Source organism: Eriocheir sinensis, chromosome 10 (assembly GCF_024679095.1).
Source record: "Eriocheir sinensis breed Jianghai 21 chromosome 10, ASM2467909v1, whole genome shotgun sequence".
In the NCBI taxonomy this organism is placed as follows: Eukaryota; Metazoa; Arthropoda; class Malacostraca; order Decapoda; family Varunidae; genus Eriocheir; species Eriocheir sinensis.
The window spans coordinates 4,123,124-4,143,625 of record NC_066518.1 but is presented as its reverse complement, the minus strand read 5'-3'; the positions used below and the strand labels follow the sequence as shown (position 1 = coordinate 4,143,625).

The following is a 20,502-nucleotide window of genomic DNA, read 5'->3' as shown; positions in this document are numbered from 1 at the left end:
TGTAGTTATTGTTGAAATGGTTTATTATTCCTGTTTCCTAGTGATATTTATGGGACCGAAAGGGAAAACTACCTCCCGAACCAAGACCAAGGGAGAAGCTCCGAGTACATGGAGGTAGAATTGGTGGAGTCGACACGGCCAACTGTCAAATTTATGCCAAAAGATGGGGGTGGGCGAGCCTGGTTGAGCCCATTAAGTAGGAGCCTGACCTGACAACACCTGACACCTGGCCTTAAAAATGACAACTCGGGCGGATTCATTGATGTCGACTCCACCAATTCTACCTCCATGTCCGAGTACGATAATCTGTCACCGAGGCTCAAGAGGAAGAGGAGGAAGTATCGACAGGGGCATCAAGGTGAACCAGGAGGACAGCCGCTTCACCCTTGACTACTGACGTCTTGAAGGGATATTATTACGTTGAAGATGGCCCCAAAGACTGCTTTGGTCCTGCTGGCGGAGGGGGCCGAGGAGATGGAGGCTGTCATCGCCATCGACGTGCTCAGGAGGGGCGGAGTGAGTAGCGGCCGCCCGGTGACAGGGCGTTGGGGGCGTCCTTGTAAGGCGTCTTCTATTTTTTTTGTCTTAAATTGTCCCGTAACTTGACTCCTGCCATTTTCTGCTGTTTTAAGGGGGGGGGGCAGGGGGGTACCTCCTGGGCATACGGTACGTCCTGTGGTTTTGAAATCTTAGTATGTTGTTTGTTGGTGTAAATGTATGACATTGTGAAATTTGGGTGAATGTGTAGGGGAGACTCAAACAAAGCAAAATTTTTTTTTTTTTGTTTCAGCCTTTATTTTTTAGTTCATTGCCTTAAAAAAATACCATAGAAACTTTGTTTATATATCTTCATTTCTCATTTTGAAAAATTTTGATTTTTTTGTTTTGTCTTTACCAACTTTTTACAGTTTTTGTGTTGCCTGCCACAGCACTGTGTGTGCAAAGCACATATTTTAAGACCAGAAATTGAAATAGTCACATCTTCATAGAAAATATCCACTTAACATAAAATAAATCATACTAGAGATGCTAGAAAGCCAAATAAAGCCATGAGAAAAATATTCAGGCGACGAAACATCTCATGTTGCCTTTAGCCAGCATGGGGCTGCTTATAAGGTAGATACGGGCCTGCGTACATTCAGCACTCTGTGGTCATAGATACCATAAATAGATGGAAACCTTAAAATCTATGAACATTGGGTAAATACAAATTTTTCCCAACCTGCAGGTACCATGTTTGACATTTTGCACCAAACAGTAACTTGTAATCCAAAATCCCAAAACAGAAATAAAAACTGAGTTCACTAGGAAAAATACCTCTGACAGTTCTATGGGTGGCCGTATGTGTCACTGAGTGTATAGCCAATACCATCTATTCATGATGGTCTGATCATGTGATGCTCATGAATGCCAGGCAGTACCCTCCCCAACTGAGCATGGGGCTAAGCAAGGGATCTCTGGGTACGGCTGAAATCTCACATCCACTCTCACCTGGGAGATGGGACACAGCACAGCCCCTGACACTATATTCATGCACTGGATGGTAGACAAGGGCCATGGATTTAAGGAGACTGCTCATCTATCTCCACTCTGCCGGGGAATCAAATCCCGGACCTCACGGTTGTGAGGTGAGTGTGCTAACTAATACTCTACAGAGATCCATAAACAGGATACAACTGGAAAATATACTGCAGACAGTTTGAACAACGGCAGTCTAAATGTGTACGTATTAGGAGACAGCCTTGGCTGTAGTTTTGCATTATGAGATAAGGTTATTAGCGGTGTGGCTGGTGGCAACTTAACTCACTCACAGCGAGCAATAGGATGTGGCTGGAGCAGACATCAATGGGTTTCTTCCCTCTACCACTCTCTACTCCTTTCACTCACACTCTGTCATGCTGTATTATAGTTTTATAGAGATAATCACTTCACTGGACATTCACTTTCCACCACTGAAACACTCTTTTTATGTTAGCATGCAAACTCAGCATTCCATCATCCAGGACTTGTCTGGACATGGTCTGAGACACAGAGTAGTTGTATTGTAGCATATTACATACTGACATTATTATCTACCTATTAGTGCCCTACACTAGGATGATATAGTTTATAATTATTTGGTAGCGTAGAATGACAAACTAGAAAAAAATAGATATTGGAGTGGAAGATATATAAATACATGTATTATAATTAATTACAATAGTTCAAATATCCTCAGGAAATCCTATTTAGATTAATAGTAGAACTATGAAATATAAAATTCATGCTCATTTTGCTAGTAACTTCACTGAGAGGATTTTGTAGTGATGCCATGGTACTATTTTGGAGGGACCTCACATCTATTTCATATTCTTGTGGTCACTGGTAACTTTGGGGTTAATGAAAGCTTACACTCCTCCTAATCATCAAGATCATACCTTTTCCCATAGCTGCAGTTTTCTATTAGTAACTAACCATATACATTTGTGTCTTATAAATCTGCACCATATCACTTTTACAATATCATCAGGTGAAGGTGACGGTGGGGGGCGTTGGTGGTGCTGGGAGCGTGCTCTGCAGCAGGGATGTGGTATTGCTGCCTGACATGTCTTTGGAGGAGGCTGTAGCAAAGGGCCCCTATGATGCTGTAGTTTTGCCTGGGGGACTGAAGGGAGCTGAAAATATTGGAAAGGTTAGTTATATTCTTATCTGTATCATGTGTTCTGTAACTGTCTTGGAATTTCCAATCCTTTTTTTCTATTTAGATAAGTATCTCCTGGAATTAGCAACATTAACAAATGTATGTATATGTATTTTAATGTGGCCATAATAATTATTTCTGATATTTAAAAAAAATTGTGATTATTCTGTGCAAAATATTACATAAGGGACATTTGATTGAAAAGGATATTGAATTTAATATCTTCCTGGCAGAGTGCAACTGCAAAGGCCCTGTTAACGGAGCAAGAGAAGGCTGGTAGGGTGATTGGTGCCATATGTGCAGGTAAGCTTGTCTGTGAATAATAATAGTAAGTATATAACAGATTTTACAAATAGGTTTCATAACAAGTATATCACCATCTCATGCATCTCATGTGTGGAAGGTTCCACACAAAGCCATTTTGGACAGAGTAGAGGCAAAGGCTTTTTATTCCATTAGCTCCCCTCCGCTTACTGACAGTTTTTTTACCTCGTAAATTATGCCACACTGTTGCCTCATTTTATCTTCTGTTGTCATTTCTATTGATAACTGCTCTTCTGAACTTGCTGACTGCATGCCTCCATTCCTCCTGCAGACCCACTGCACATGATTTTCTACTCTAGCTCATCTATTTGCTATCCGAATCATTTAACCATCATCTTTCTTCTGTCATCCCCTTTGCTGGTAAACTCTGGAATAGACTTTCTTCGCCTGTATTTCCTCCTGCCTACAACTTGAATTTCTTCTAGAGGGGAGTATCAAGGCACCTCTGCAACAGAATTTAACCTGAGGCTTTCTTTTTCTGTTCCACTACTGTAAAATAAATGTTACTTCTGAACTTTAATATCTGTAACAAGGAATTATTAGAGATTTTTATTTTATACATAGGCCTTATAATATATATATATATATATATATATATATATATATATATATATATATATATATATATATATATATATATATATATATATATATATATATATATATATATATATATATATATATATATATATATATATATATATATATATATATATATATATATATATATATATATATATATATATATATATATATATATATATATATATATATATATATATATATATATATATATATATATATATATATATATATATATATATATATATATATATATATATATTTATATGTATATATATATGTATATATATTTTTTTTAATGAATATTTGTTTAATTTCAGCACCTGCTGTTAGTCTAACTAGTGTTGGTGTTGGGGAGGGCAAGAAAATGACATGCTATCCTGCTCTCAAGGATAAGCTGACCGGTTCAGGAAAATACACTTTCGTGGATGAAAAAGTTGTTATTGATGGTAAGATGGTTTGTTTTGCTCAGAAAATTTTATTAGAATATAATGTAGAGAAATAATTTTATGGCTAATCTCAAAAGTGAGTATGCTTCACCCTCAATTTCCAGGACTAATTGGGGAGAGCACCTGTCAGGAACCACAAAAGTTGAAAATTTTTGAATCATTACTGTCCTGGGGCCACTGCCCATTCTTGGACGTTTACCATACATGGCTTGGCTATCGCCAATATTCAGTACCTGCCCCAGACTTTATCACACTTGTCTAGCACATTTCAGCAGCACATTCAAGAAAGATTAACTAAAATTAGTTATTTGAAGACTTGCATGACATGTAAACAAAAGATGCACTATCAGCAGCAGTCATGAAATGTCCACCATTTCTTTTTCAACTTCTAGTGCCTAAGGATATTATAATACTAAAAATTATTTACTAATGAATGTTTTATTTCTCAAAAAATCAGGTAATGGAAATATCAAACAGATGATAAAAGCTGATTCATAATTATGTATGGCCAGACTTTCCTTTCAATATCCAGACTTGGAGAGGCATGTCTGGCAACTGCCAAACATAGCCAGACCCAGATTTTGGGCCTGGACATCTATTTTGATTCGCAGACTTGGCTAGGCATATGTCCAGCAATTGCCAGACCCTAGATTTTGTCTGGGAGCGTGGAGCAAATTGTAGTTTTTCGTATTAGTCATTCGCTTCACACTGTTTGTGTTTGTATTTTGCTAACATGTTTTGACATCACACAAAATGTGATAAAGTACTTTGATGTGTTGCTGACTAATCTTTGTTTTTTACTATCCCTTTAGAGGTGATGGTAGGATCCCAAATAAAAAGAAACACATTAAGGCCATGCTGCTATAAAGTCAAAAGAAACTATTAATTTTATACTTAAAAATGTATTTTCTTGGAACAGGTCAGTTTGTCACTTCCCAAGGACCAGGAACTGCCTTCGACTTTGCCCTTGCCCTTGTGGAGCAGCTTGTGAGTTCTGAGAAGAGGGCAGCCACTGCCAAGCCCATGCTGCTTTAAGTTTAGGAGGCACTGAAGACTACTTTAATATGTAAGATACAACTTTGTCTTGTATTTCATTGCTATTCCTGGAGATTTTACAAAGGATTTAATGTCAGAGTTTATGATCATTCATTACACTGACAATTCTGTGAAAGAAAACAAGTGTGTAAACAAGAGAAAAGAAAAATAAAGCAATAAGATGTAATGGTTACGAGAAATTCTCTGGTCACTGAATTGCCTCGACTTCATTTCATCTTTAATCCCTAAAGGGTGGGGATGTTCGATATTTTCCTGATAATTGCTCTTTTCATTACCAATTTCAGGGCTCTCCCAATACCCATAGCTTTAACTTTATGGCAGCTCCCTTTATCCATCCTTCTTCTACAATCTGCCACAAACCCGAATTCTCCGCATCATTTAGTGTTTCTGTAGTGATGTGATAAAGTGAAGTAACTTTTAGCTCGGCGCAGCCCTTTGTTCAGAGCGCTGTGTAGAATGTGGCTGGCGCAGTGTGGCTAGCAGCCCTTTACCTTAAAGTCTCTTCTGCTGTGCTGGACACCAATCTCTGATTCCAAAACATCTTATGAAGACTACAGGCTTGTAAATGGGAGGGGGGGGCACCCCATAGGATGAATTACATAAGCATCTTTTGTGCCATCATAGGATCAAAAGTACTGGAGCGATCCTATGACTACTTTTGAATCTGAATCTAGGCAAAGCAGCTCATGTATATGGCCATAACAGAAGATATTACTTATTCATTCACTATCCCACATTTAAGGTGAGAAAAAAAGCATTTTAACAAGTAACTGTACATTTTGTAGCAAAATTTACATTAATATAGTTTTCCTTTCTTGGTAAATGTAATTTTATTAGTGGTACATGTACTACTTGTTGAGTAATAGTAGTATTTCTATTCAACTAATTAAGTACAAAAAAATCCTGGTGATGACACCCTTGCTGACAAACAAAAATATCAAATTTTATCCATATTAAAATATCAAATCTCACCATTATAAAAGTCAATTCACTATTACATATGCCACTTTGAACAACATTTTGGAAACCTATAATATTCATTGTACATTACTTGAGATAAAACAGATACCCACATTAAGCAAACATTAGTGAAAGATAAACATTACATCTTCATACAGTAGTTTTTCAGGGATGTGAAGGTGGTGGAAGAGCAGATACTGGTCATTTTCTGTGCACAGTATCTGGAAAACACTAAGTCTGTTGATAAGTATGTTTGAAGATACCTTATGAATCCTGCAGATGTGGCGGCATTTAAACAGAGGGACACAATGTTGCTAGAATTACAGTGGATACCCTAAATAATATCTTATAACATGTCAGTGATAAATGACACTAATGCCCTATTATGAAATAAAAAAGGATGCAATGACATAGAACAGCAACTCAATAGCAAAGTCAACTTATAAAATAATTATCTAGGAAAAAATTTGATAAGTTCATATAACATTTATACAATGCCAAGACTTACTCCAGTGGTATGTTTTATGTGACAGCCTTATACATGGCATACATAAAACTTTAAAACATTAAAGACCAACATATAGTTTCATGAGTCAAGTGTCATAAATGTTATATAATTAATAATCACAGATCATTGACTATCTAATGACCAAGAAATTATTACACAGCTCTATTGCCCTCGAGAGTAAAGAAATCAATCAGTTTAATTCTGGCACTTGATCTGATAAACTACATACAGTAGGATCTCTGCCCTGAACACAAACGTTATTAACAAAAACGTCAATTGGAAGGCGGTGGCTGTGTGGTTAGTGAGACATTATGATCCTGTAGACTCAGGTTCAAGTCCCAATGCTAACAATTTTCAACCATTGGTGAGTGGTCATGTTGTGAAGATTGTCAATGAACCCTAACTTCAGCAACTTTGGTCAAGAGGAGCACCAAGGCAGCATGGACTAAACAAGAGTTATATATCACAGCAGCCACTTAAAATAAAATTCACCCACACCAATAACGAGCTGAGACCATCCACCAAACCCCACAAGAGAGCTTACTGGCATTATGAGCAGCATGAAGAAAATAATAACAAAAATGTGTATAAAGAGTTACTTGGTGCCAGTACCACAGAACTTTCACCCATTTCTCCCATTTAAATCCCCATGTCACTACTACTTTCATCTAGTTGAAATAATAAGAATCTTTATTGAATCCACATGAGTAAAGTGAAACTCGTCATAGGGGAGTTAATGAGGTGTTTGGTGTTATGATTATTCTAAGGCTTGCTCATGAAGAGTACAGATGCATACTGCTTGCCTCGTCCCAACTCTGGCCTTGTGTGCCTGGCTCACCTGGTTCAGTCAGCACGTCATCAAACTCATCAAAACTTTACCCTTACAACTTCTGGTTATAGAGGCAAAAATATTACACAACAGCATACACTCATCTTAAACCTCTGAGCACAAGAACATTGGGTGACCTGGCCACAACCAGTGGTGGGCACCGCTAACCGAAAAGTTAGCGAAACTGATATTCCACTAACTAAAAAGTTAGCTTCACTTACGCTAAGCCGCTAAACTGGTAAGAAATTAGTGAAAACTAACGCTAACCACTATCTTTTCATATGGAGTTAGCTTTGGTTTAGTATTCTGGCTCTAAAACCCTTAAAAACAGACCAAGTGACCTGAAATTTCTTTTTCTTGTCAGGTGGAAAATATTGAATTCTTGTTTTTAAATTCCTTGTTCAAAGAGTTGGAAATGGAAGATGCATTACCCTAAAATGCCAAAAAGTTTTCCAAATTGTCCAATTACCTTACTTTAAAGTGTAATTTACTCAAAAGTGGAAGCCCTGAAATTATAGCGCCATGTAGCTCAACTGGTGCTGTGTCTGCCCACAATGGATAAGAACAAACCTGTATGATTTTTTAGTGAACTTAAAGTTAGCGGAGGAGGAACTACATTTAGCAGAAGCTAATTGGTCCGCTGTTTCCAAAGTTAGCAAAAACGCTAATCAGCTAACGAAAACATTAGCTTCGCTAATTAGCTGTTAGCAGAACCATGCCCACCACTGGCCACAACCAATGATAAGAGACAATACAATGCATCAAGCTGTCATCTGTGAGTCCCAATGCAACACAGCGTTGATGGGTGCCCAAACTGTAGAGTGCACAAGGGCCAAACTGTGGCAATGGTTGTATTATGCTGATTAGTGCAATGAACTGACAGGATACCAATCAATGCGGTATTTACATTTCGTTCAGGAGTCACAGATAACTCATGATGCATTATGGATAATACAATGCTCATTGAACTATCATTAGTAAGTCTCTTGTCCTTGCTTGAAGTCAGGTCACCCACACCTCATACGTTATTGCATTATGTGGTTTCAACTTTTAAGTACTTTAGTGCCATCATAATCATAATAGAAAAATGGGCTAAGTCCAGGAGTAGTGGCACAAATACACTCTTAATACATGTATCCTTGGGCATGAGCAGGGTGCAAGTCGAACAACTGTGACATCAAGATGGCAGCAAGCAAACAATATCCAAGATGCACTCAACACGTTCCAGTAAATATAATTACTTGAAAGAATTCATGTTATTTTAGAAACTTGGTATTTCTTCTAAAATCTCTTTATTGTAGAAAACATTATTTTGGAATTCATTATTCGCAAGATCCTACTGTATCTACATTAATCCACATCATAACTGTCTCAGGAATGACACTTTTCAAAACAATAACAATACACTCCATTCAGTAGTCCACTCCTGAGTAATATGTGCTCTCTACTAGTAATGGTCTGGACCTTTCACTGTTCATTACTACCCACTGTAAAGAAATCTGCCTTTCCAACAAATGGAACTCTAACAAACATCAGAATCAACCAACAACTATGCTGTATACATATGTTATATGATGGAGCATAAGTATACTTCAGGCAGTTTCATCTTGGAGGAATCACTTCTACATTAAAAAAGTGGGAACACATTGTAAATCTGGATGATGCAACATAACATACATATTTCTATAAGTAAATACTACACATTTGCACATATAACAGCTAATAAATGTATGATCAATATTATATCAAAGGTTTCAGTAAACCATACAAGATCTTAAATAGAAGAGCATTACTACTCATGATTATGCTGAGAATGCAGCTGAAGATGGTGATCAGTATGCTTGGGTTCAATCAAGCTTGAAATGAAATGTAACATGAGGAGGTGTTACCATGTTACACAAAATTATGTTCTGCACTCAATGTTTCTTTCATATGATTTAACCACGTATTTCAAACTCTAGGCTCACACTTGACTTTTAATTCACATATATTAACTCACATAAGTCACATCCATTTCAGTGCCTTACATTCATTATTGTGCTTTACACTGTCACTAATATTCATTCCACACACTTTTCAACAGGATGCCCTGGTCAACAAGTTAAAATTACAAATAAATGTCTAATAATATATCCTACAACATCCCCATTTGAAACAATGTTAACTAAAGGTTCCTTTGCAATATTTTTAAAACTAATCATAAAAGTTTATACCACAACTGTCATAACTTTAACCCGGTAGCAGCGACGGGCCAAATTTGTGGCTTTACTACATACCAGCGAAGAGCCAAATTCTTGCCTTGACATGAACCCCCCAAAATAGAGGATACATAAACTGATCACAAATGCATTGATACATAATATTATAATAAAATGGTTTGCGTGTGATGATTTTTTCTCATAAATTTGCTTAGAGGGGCCTTTAAGAAAAATGATCCCCGCAGCTACCGGATTAAAAACAAAAAAAATAATTGACTAAGAATCTCATAAAACTATTTAGGCCACTAAGAATCTCATAAAACCATTTAGGCCACAACAAAATTTGAAAAAAATAATTTATTAAGATCATAAAGAGGGAAGAACAGGTTCTTGTGTCTATTAAAAGCATTTCACAAGCTGCCAAGTCCCACTCCCTTAAGGGCACTCTATGGAGAGTTAAAATGTACTAAATTGCATGAAAGTTTTTTTATGTGGGGATACACAAACTAAAGGAAATGATAAGTGCTTAACTGATGTCTAAACCCAATACAATTTTCATTCTGAAGAGCAAAATGAGCAGGAGGCAGCTGGCTTCTCGGGGTTTTAAAATTTAAAGTTCATCATGCTCCAGGTTTCTACTGATGAAGTTGACCATGTCATTGAGAGAACGGTCCCCATTGTATTCGCTGACCTTGCTTCCATCCTTGTACAGGAATAGAGTTGGAAAGCCATCCACCTGTCAAAACACATGCAAAATCTCAGAATATATAAACAATAATTAAGAAACAAACTAGAAAACTCAAGTAGGTATCACAATAATGTAAGATGGAGTAGGTGGGACACATACTCTGGGGGCCATGTCTGGAAGCTTCATCTTGTTTTAGAAAACTTTCACTTCGTCATCAATTGAAAGTACAATTATGTTTCTTTCAGTTTATTCTCATTTTGTTACTAGTATTGCAAAGAATAAATAATATGAACACAAATAAGCAGAATTCAGCCAGAATAAAACTAAATATCATTTCCAAGGGGTGCTATCATCATTCAACTTGCCCTTGGATGGCACAATATGTACGGAGGATATAACAATTGCATAGTGGTGTAAAAGTGATGATTTTGCCTGAGCAGAAATACAGAAGTGATAATCTTGGAGAAACATCATTTACTGGCAATGAAAACTGAGGACGGTCAAAAACTTACATTTTGTTCGCTGCAAAGCCCTCGGTTCACTTCTTGTGTGCAGTCCACCTTTGCTATCTTGACCTTATCATTACCAACAAACTTCCGACCAAGTTCATCATAAGTGGGAGCCATGCGCTTACAATGGCCACACCTGCAGATGAAGACCATTACTTTAGCATAAAAGAAAGGCTGTGGTGCCCTTTTATCACTTACCATTGATTTATTACATAATACGATTCCATCTTATTATGGAAAATATCTGAATAATGATTGAATGTGAGAATTATGGTATACTCGTATCAGAGTTGTAAAGAGAAGCATGGCTTCTTTTGTGGGGTTAGCAAATTCATTACTATCTTATTTCTACAATAAGTAAATTAAAATGTTCAACCTTAAAAAAAAAATGTAATAGAGATGATCCTTACTGAAATAATCCACCCTATATGTTCACATACCACTCTTGACTTTAGCTATGGTAATAATATCACTGATACATTACGATGTTCCAGAACCAATCAAAAGTTTTGGTCAAACAGGGCTTTATAAGCCACAGTGTTGTACAACCTTGATTCTTTAATTCTGTTTTATTAATTTTCCACTCTAGTCTATTAGTAGGCTTACAACATATCTTGTCACCTAGGCCAACCCTTACCTGCTTTCCTTATTATGAAAAATGTAGCTTATAATTCTTGTTCTCTCTTATTCCCATGATATGGCAGTACCATCTGCGTGTACTTTCACTGATCATATTACTTTAGATTTCTACACCTTTTCCACTTCCATTCCTCTTCCTGTCCACTCTAAATGCTACATATTTAACAAATTTTGTAAGACGTTCTGTAGTACATTCATTTCCACTGCTCTCACTGCACCTGTTAACAAGTAGCCAGGTTAGCATCAGAATCTCAGATGAGAAACCCTTGCTTTAAACACACCTACCTTCCTTATCATAAAGGCTTTCATGGTTCCACCAATTCTGTTGACATATTCTATTGTTTACAACATCTTTAAAGCAGTAACTTTTATTTTCAATTAAAACACTTGATAATTAAACCTCTGAACATAATATCTCCCCCAGTTTTATCAACATAACCTTTCTCTCCCACATTGCTTTTCATAAGAGAATGGCATCATTATCATCATAATCACATTTTTACCCCATTTTATGTAAGGATTGGATGTTAAAACGGCTTTTGTCAAAAGGTCAAATCGGCATAAGAAAATAGAACAAAAATTGGATCAGAAAACAGATGGGCAGTTGCTGTCCAATGACTTTCAAGGTTTAAAAGAGCATGGTGTCCTAATTAGTTGATTCTGCTTTAAAAACTGTATCCATGGCAACCTATCAGTTGTCAGTTCTCTAGCTTTCATTATTTATTTATATATCCAAAACCCTGTTCCCTCATGGGAACTTCACTCAAGGGGTTTTCCATGGCAGAAGCATCTCCAACTTTCCCCGTTCTGGCACTCCCTCTCAGCACACTCAATCCCTTGCCATCCAACTCTCCAATGCTTTTCCACTCTATTAATCCATTTTACTGGTGGTCCACCCCTGATACCCTCTTCCTCAAAACTGCCTTCAAATATTTTCTTCACAAAGTAAATTATTATGCTTGCATGTGGGATCAGTTGAAGAAAACAGTAACGTCACATGTGATTGTTCTAACAAGAAATTGAAATTTGCTATTGGTAAACATAACGATCATCGATGGGAAATTGTATGGAAAATAAGGTGTTAACCCATAAGATTGTGTAGCTGAAAATTCTTTGAACAAACCACTTTAAAACAGGAGATATCAGTCTAAAGAGACTGTGGAGCGAAACCCAGTGTACTCATAATTTAAATAATTCCTCGCCTTTCAAGAAGTAATGGTGGTGCAGTGACTTTCTCACACCTGTCTGATAAGCTAAAGGGCACACATAAATGTGACCACATATAATTATACTGGGACAATATGCTCTAGCTCCTAGCAGCAAGTAAACATATGAATGGAAACTCGGAAGCAAAACTGTCTTTCGAAAAAATAAAACACACCATTACACATACCATGGAGCAAAGAATTTAACCATGCTGTATCCTTTCTGGACGGCATTGTCAAAGTTCTCTGAAGTGAGAATTAAAACGGGGGGTTGAGGCTCATCCTTTTGTTGCTTCTGGCCTCCATCCTGCTCCTCTTCCTGCCCTAATAAGGTCACTGCAAAGTCCTTGAGGCTATCATGGCTTCGGTCTCCAGCATATTTCTTGACCTGCAAGAAACAATATTTAGCACGCACAAAAAGAGACTGTCTTATTATGGCATCATTTGTACTATCATTATAATCTTTAGTAGCTCTCAATCATCTTAAAGTCAGATAACCTTTTTGCCATCAACAATCCAGAGGAGGGTTGGGTAGCCCTTCACTTCAAACTCTGTGCAGATGGACTGGTGCTGAGTGCAGTCTAACTTCCCAATGGTTACTGATTTATCATGCTCAAAGGAGTGAGCTAGAGCCTCCCAGGCTGGAGCAAGTTTCTGTGGAAAAAGGAATGCAAATATTAAGATACTTTTAAAATTGATTTAGAAATCAAGTATGTCAGCACAAATAGCTCTTAGGTCATTTATCTACCTTGTTCCCTTCAAAGAGGATGGATAGACAAAATGGTATTTGCAAGAAACTATTTTGAGATAAAAATGGGGGAGAAATACCAGTTAAAACCCAGAGTTGTCCAGATCAGTGCAAATTACTGTGAATACAACATTGTCATTGACACTTAAGTGACCCTACATAGCAGGCTGTCAAGGTCTGAGGCAAAGCTGAGGATTTAGGTGAGATAAGGTATGCTTTATTCATGTTGCCATTTGTCTCATGCACCTCTTTTATTCTAGTTATCACTTATCAGCTTTCTTGTTTTCAACACATTCGTTCTACATCTTCACACAAACCTTTTTCATCATATCTATAGTCAATTTTCTGAGAAGCTACAATAAGCTTTGCCACTATTAGCCTGCTCATCACTGATTGGATAGTGGATTGAGGCAGCCCGTCTCCTGCTCATCAATTGACATGGGCCTTGACACAACAAGTTTTGCCTCAATTCTCTGTAGCTCACTTCTATCACAGAATATTTGCTTGGTTTCTTAACCACAAAACAATAGAATGATAATGAATTACTATTGTATTTAAAATATTAAAAATAAATAAATAAATGAGATAATACAAGTTGAAGTCAAAGATGATGTTTAGAATGTTTATACAGTAAAGCCTCCCTTTTATGGACCTCAATATAAATTTCAGCTTTGATAAACTTTTTGGGCCAGTCCGGTATATGTGGGGATTTACTGAACAAGTTTGGTTCAGGGCTCAATTTGGTAGTGGACCATCCAAAAATGTACACGTTGGTTGGCGGCTGTCGAAACAAAGCCAACCGTTAGGTGTGCATCTAGTCAGTCTAGCTGTCTGGCCAACTGTAAACACCTCTGCTCTTGTCCTTCCATGCCTCACTTTTTATCTAATATAACGAGTATATATCTAATATAACATCCTACAATGTGCCACGAACAGTCGGGTCCATCTAAGATGCCCCTCAAGAGAGCCTACTGGAACTTATTGTAGCCATTCAGAAAAAAAGAGTATAGTCAGCTCCTGGGATGTCAGTGTCTGTCTTCACTGCCAGTTTCACTGCTATAGATGTTTGCCACTCATGTCCCAAAAAAATCTTTTCAGTATGAACAAACCAACTCAATGTTTTTTTCATACTTCTCCTATGAATTCCATATTCCACACCTTTCCCATACCTCATTTCTTATCCTGTCAACCCTGTGCACCCTACACATGCTCCTTAGTATGTTCATTTTCACTGGTCTCAACCCTGATCTTTCTCTTATGCCAAATAAATATTTTGATTTCACCGAGAAGAGTCAGTACCAAGACTCTTCAGAAGATTTCCCTAGATGCATCACCCCAATCTTCCTCACTTTAATCAGCATTTTTCTTTATAGCTTCTGTCACAAATTACAGAATCTGAAGATTCAGTTGTAAATAGGACTTGCATTATTGTATACCCTGATGATGAGTGAAAAGAGTAGTGTGACCCATTTTACCAGGCAATCTTTCCTCTTCTACAAATGTCAAGATATTTCTTTAAGGTTTTCTCAATTCACCATGCTGCCTATGAGATAAAAAAAATGGTAGTTACAGTGGAGGAGATAATGACTAATAATTATGATCATGAAAAATATGACTATAGTTTTTCTCCTAATTAAGCCATTGGCAGTTTGCATTCAACTTAATTTTATTCTCATCTGACAGTGTCTGCAACAATTACCATAACATTTTTTATTCTTACCTGACAGTGTCCACACCAGGGAGCATAAAACTTAATGAAATGTTTGCCATGTCCAACAGAAGCTTTGAACGTAGCATCTGTGTACTCCACCAGGCCCATCGCAGCTTCAGGCACGGATGCTTCCGCACCATCCTATGAAGAAGCAAGTTCAAACACCTGTCCATGTATTCCAGGTCATTTCAAAATACACATCCTGGTTTAAAAATTGAACTAACATGAAAGACTGAGCAGATTTATCTTCAACAGAAACCAGAAAAAAATTGTGATATTCAGTCAAGATAAGCATTCTGAAGTATATTTATGGAACAGTACTGCACATTAACGAGCTAAATATTAAAAAGTGACAAGACATTTGAAACTTATATTACATAAGAAAATATAATAAGGTGATGTAGTCCAGTAAGGGTCATAACTACATGAGGAAAAATTACGGACTATCCAGAGCTAGAAGGGCAAAACTGCTATATGTGTAATTCCGCCTTCAATAGGCCATTACTTATACTATTTTACATTACTAAGTAAAGCTGGCCAAGCAAAAAAAGCTCCCTTTTTCATACTAATATAAAAAGATAGGTAATTTTCTTTGGACATTTTTTTCTGATTTGCTTTATTTTCAGGAAGCTAAACAGTAAAATTACCATACTAAGCTGTCTAATAGAGCTCATTTGTTTATGTACATATCCCAGTGTATTTTAGGCCATCATCTGGTAGTCTTACCATGCTTTTACTCTAGATTAAGTTGTGTTTTCCTCTCTTGTAACCTGATACAGTGCACGATGAAATGCTAAGTAAAAAACATGTTGATCAAGAGAAACCTACAAAGATGATGAAAGAAACACGGGAGGAATGAGAAGGAAAGTAAGTAAAAGAGACATGATTTTATGTGTCTCCTGACCATAGATAGTAGGACAACATGTGAGTTTTCCGTGTTTAGGTACTTATTGTATTTACATTGATACTTAAGAAGGTCGCCTTGTTGAAGGTTCTGGAGGTTCAACAGACCATAATTATACTCAAAGCACTTACTCCATCAATCTTGTGACTGACATCATGTGTATGATGTTGAGATTGTAAGTGAGGAAAGACAGAGCAGAAGAAAAGAGAGTAGCTTACTGGATGCTGCAACACTAAATAAAGGTTACTAAAATGCATACAAGTTTGAAAGTACTTATTATCACAGTATCACAAAAATAAATTCAAACTACACTGAGAAAAGTGGATGCATGGTTGTTATGAAAAGAAACGGGAGAAATGCTGTTTCCGCTGATGCATTAGTTTGCATTTATGAACTGTATTTGTTAATTTGTCACTGCTCAATGTACTTGAAATTATTTAACTTTAAAAGGCAGTTAGAGACAGAGAATGTGGCACAGCAATTACAAATACACACAGTGGAAATGTACTATATCAGAGTTGTATGTGTTATGTTAGTATGGGTTGGAGACAGCAATGACAACATGCTTAAGAGGCTTGGTATGGATGTAATAGCAGGGGGAGCTGATTGTGGAGTGGTTGAATGGGTGAAGCATTATGTTCTGAGGTGGTTTGGACATGTGATGAGAATAAATGAAGATGACATTATGTAGAGAGTATTGAGGGAGGGGGTGTCGAGGGAAGATCACCAGTGAAATCTGTCAATAGTGCAGATAAGTATTGAAGAGAGTGTTGGTAGGCAAGGGATTGAGCATGCTGAGAGGGAGTGCCAGAACAGGAAAAGTTGGACACTTCTATTGTGGCCTTGAGGGAGGTTCCTGAGAGAAAACAGCATCAGATATAAAGACAGACAGATAAAGTATTCTAGCTTTCACAGGTTTTATGAAATGATAATTATATGGGGGGAGCCAGGGAGGGCATACCATTTAAAAAACAATGTAAACTATGGAATATCAAAAGAATACAAAATACTTTATATTTAGAGTTACAGACATTATGTTCCTATTCTGAATTTAAGCCTGCAGGTACAACTAAAATTGAATAAAGGTGTGAGTATATTCACTGCAGAAATATGATAACACATACTTTGATCAGACATTATTCAAACTGCTTCAGGTTAATTTGCCCTTCTGGCTCCACATAGCCATACATAAATGAGAAGATATATGTAGAGTATGGAAAGAAGTAGAATTATTAATTTCACCTGAAAAGTACATGCATAATTATTTAAAAATTTTATAACCTACATATCTGGATTGTGTTAGTTTTTTCTCATCCCTTTCTTCCCATACCCATAACTTTCCCTAAGCATCTAGAATCTAAATGGTTCAAACTTACCTCCACACTTGTGCCAACCTGGTCTGCAATAAACTTCTCCAAAGAGGCTAAGTCTCTAGGCCCTCTGTACTTGATGCCACTTTGGACACCTTTCCCAAATAGTTTCAGTCTGAAAAAGAAAAAAAAACATGTTAATATATGATAAAATTATAACTCCTGTAGAGGCAAGGTGGAGAGTCTACAAAGCAGGATGAGGACCCCCCCCACCCCACCACTGTTGAAGCAAGGAAGGTCATCAGTAAAATTCGCCACTGCATATATAATACTGCATGACATCTTATAAACCATCAACTTTCTTCTATCAAAGTCCATCAGTCATCAGGTCTCCATAATTCATTCCCTTTAACAAATTTCTGTCTTTCACCATGCAGTCACCTTTTTCTAGATGATCCTCACTTATATTAGTGATGGAGATTTTTCCCAGGTGGGCTACACTTGCTCTTGTGAATTTGAGACGGAGAATATGGACTGAATACTACAAGGATTAGAACCAAACCTGTGCCCATTGTCTGATACAGATGATGGACTAATTCTCCAGAATACATGATGACGACACAGTACAGTGACATGCTAATTAATTTGTTTGAGCTAATAAGCACTGAACATTCGTAGGGTGTAACTGAATTGATAACAGTAATGTATATTAACTTGAAAATCTTAATTATATTCAAGTACAGTTCCAAAAAAAAAACTCACGTGGGGTAGCCAGTCACATCCTGGGAGGAGCAAAGGGCAGTGTGCTGGGTGCAATCTACCTTTCCTATTACCACCTCAGCCTCATCTGTGTTATATTTCTTCCCAAGGTCATCCCATGTGGGACTTAACCTCTTGCAGTGGCCACACCTGAAGACAAGAAAATAGTAATATAAAGTTTGTTACAGTGAGCTACAACTTTTGGTGTGACTGTGACTGCACATTGAGGCCTGTAAAAGAGTAGACAGTTAATAGAAACATTTTGGTAGAAATCTGAATAAAAAGTAAAAGTATAAAAAAAATGTTGAAAAGAAAGAAAGAGAAGATGAACATTGTTAGGGAGAAGATTAACTGACTGACCATTATCCCATCCACTCAGGCTAACTTGAGGCTATGAGTCGCTGTTGGTTTAAAAGAGCAAGTTTTAAAAAGTGGTGGATGAGTTAGATAGCTGTAAGGAATGGAAGCTAAAACTGAATGATGAGAAATGTAGCAAAAGTAAATAATTTTGCAAAACCCCTTGAAGAATGAAAGGGTTAGTGCAGGAACCTAATGAGATTGATAGAATGCTGCCCCATACCAAAATTCTGTTTAGAAAGTCCACATTAGTACTTTGTTTGTTCAGACTTTGTCCAAAATGAAAAAAATTTTTTTTAATTAATTATTAGACTTCCCAATGAGATTTTCTTTCCATATATTACTATCTGTGGAAAATTGAGATGAAGCCTAATTGCAATAGAAAAAGAACCAGGGGAATTGGGTGTAGGCAGACCTGAATAGTCTATTGGTCTGTTTGTTGTAGAATCTACATACCAGATAGTGCCTTTTTTTTTTTTTTTTTTTTTTAGCTAGAAAAATATATCCAATAATGGGCAATGTTTAAGCACTCAAATGTTTAAACTAACATCATTAAAATGATTTATTGATTATATTTATTAGTACAGAATTACATAAAATGCCATCAATATAATTTTGAGCATCAACACAAAGAAATTTACTGTCATGTATTTCTCAAATTATGCTTTGCCTTGAATATGACTAGCATTCATCATCAAATCCATGTAAAAACAAAAAAATATCCCAATATTCCTGCCTCCAGTAAAATATCTTCTCTGGGCCTGCAAAACCAAAACACAAGTCTACAGAGTATATCCACTAAGCATCACATTTCGCCCAAAAATTAAGTCTGACTCAGAAACAGACCACTTGGCTGGATTACCCAAAACTATTAATTAACTGGCTTGAGTTTCCGCCCCGCCTCGACGTGAGCGCTACCGATGAATTTCACTCCATGCGGCATGATATTTGTTGATCTCGAGTTTTTGCTATGATTGCAGACGTCAACTCACAAGAACTGTTCCCAGGCCGTTGCAGCAGTACTCACCACGGGGCATAGAACATCACGAAATGCGGCTTGGCAGGGACCGACTCGGCGAACGTGTCATCTGAGAAATCTACAACAGCATTGGCTTCCTGTTGCTGTTGTGCCCCAGCGGCGGCGAGACTCAGTAACACGACACACCAATACATCGTAGCGAAGCGGGGAGGTCTTCTCGTGGTCCCGTGAGCCGAGTGAATGGTGATAACTTGATAAAGAGGCTGGAGGGAGACCGCGGCGCCGCTCGGAGGGGAGGAGACAGTGGCCGGGGAAGGAGGCGGAGCGCGAGTGTTTCCATCCTTTCAACGGCTCCATATTAATCTATTGAGGTTATTTACTGAGGTTTCTGTGTGATTTTATTGAGGTTAATTACTGAGATTTCTATGTGATTATATTGAGGTTATTTACTGAGGTTGCTGTGTGATTTAACGCGATTTTACTTTCTAACTCTAGTATTATATATTGAGGTTATTTATTGAGGTTTCTGTGTGATTTAACGCGATTTTACTTCTCTACTTGGTGTTATGTTTTTATTTTATTTATTAACGTCCATTCTTTCAACGGCTCCACATTAATCTATAAATTGAGGTTATTTACTGAGGGTTCTGTGTGATTTTACGCAATCTTACTTCTCTATTAGGTGTTATGCTTTATTTTATTTCTCGACGTAGATTGTGATATCAGCTCCACTATTACCAACCTAATTAACCCAACGTACATCACTCTGCTATTATTTAAACCCAACTTTGAGAGGTTATCATAAATATTCAGTGATGTCAATGTGATCAGTACTGAGTGGCTTTTACCTCCTGACGTGGACCACCAGACGCATTATGGTTGATTTGGGTAACTTTAAACAAACCATACAGTGTTGCACGGCGCCTAATGGTGGGAGTTAATGAGCGAAGGAGATTGACATGCGAAAGTACGAGCGAAGGGCATTGCGGCTGAAGGATTCCATGTAACATTATTTTTTGGCTGATACGTGGATAGATTCGCTCAGGAAACAATTGCTTATCTTTGATTTTCGAACGATATTGATATGGTCGATTTAGAACGCAGATT

General features: G+C 37.2%; 2 protein-coding genes across 4 annotated transcripts; one reads left to right on the top strand and one right to left on the bottom strand.

The window, feature by feature from the left end:
* Window positions 1–312: 312 nt before the first annotated feature.
* Window positions 313–16,251, top strand: LOC126996465 (Parkinson disease protein 7-like). 3 transcript variants are annotated; one of them, XM_050856930.1, is made up of 6 exons: window positions 313–516; window positions 2,510–2,671; window positions 2,914–2,983; window positions 3,907–4,035; window positions 4,955–5,101; window positions 15,103–16,251. In XM_050856930.1, the coding sequence occupies exons 1-5, from the start codon at window positions 427–429 to the stop codon at window positions 5,068–5,070; spliced, it is 567 nt and encodes a 188-aa protein (XP_050712887.1). In that variant the 5' UTR covers window positions 313–426; the 3' UTR covers window positions 5,071–5,101; window positions 15,103–16,251. The 3 variants fall into 3 exon arrangements, with proteins under 3 accessions (XP_050712887.1, XP_050712888.1, XP_050712886.1); XM_050856931.1 differs by having other exon boundaries at window positions 314–516; window positions 15,189–16,251; XM_050856929.1 differs by having other exon boundaries at window positions 314–516; window positions 15,155–16,251.
* Window positions 5,849–19,728, bottom strand: LOC126996464 (thioredoxin domain-containing protein 5-like). The gene is made up of 8 exons (XM_050856928.1): window positions 19,444–19,728; window positions 18,063–18,209; window positions 17,367–17,475; window positions 15,096–15,227; window positions 13,126–13,281; window positions 12,816–13,015; window positions 10,787–10,919; window positions 5,849–10,322 (listed from the first exon to the last, which is right to left on the bottom strand). The coding sequence occupies exons 1-8, from the start codon at window positions 19,587–19,589 to the stop codon at window positions 10,197–10,199; spliced, it is 1,149 nt and encodes a 382-aa protein (XP_050712885.1). The 5' UTR covers window positions 19,590–19,728; the 3' UTR covers window positions 5,849–10,196.
* Between the last annotated feature and the right edge of the window lie 774 nt (window positions 19,729–20,502).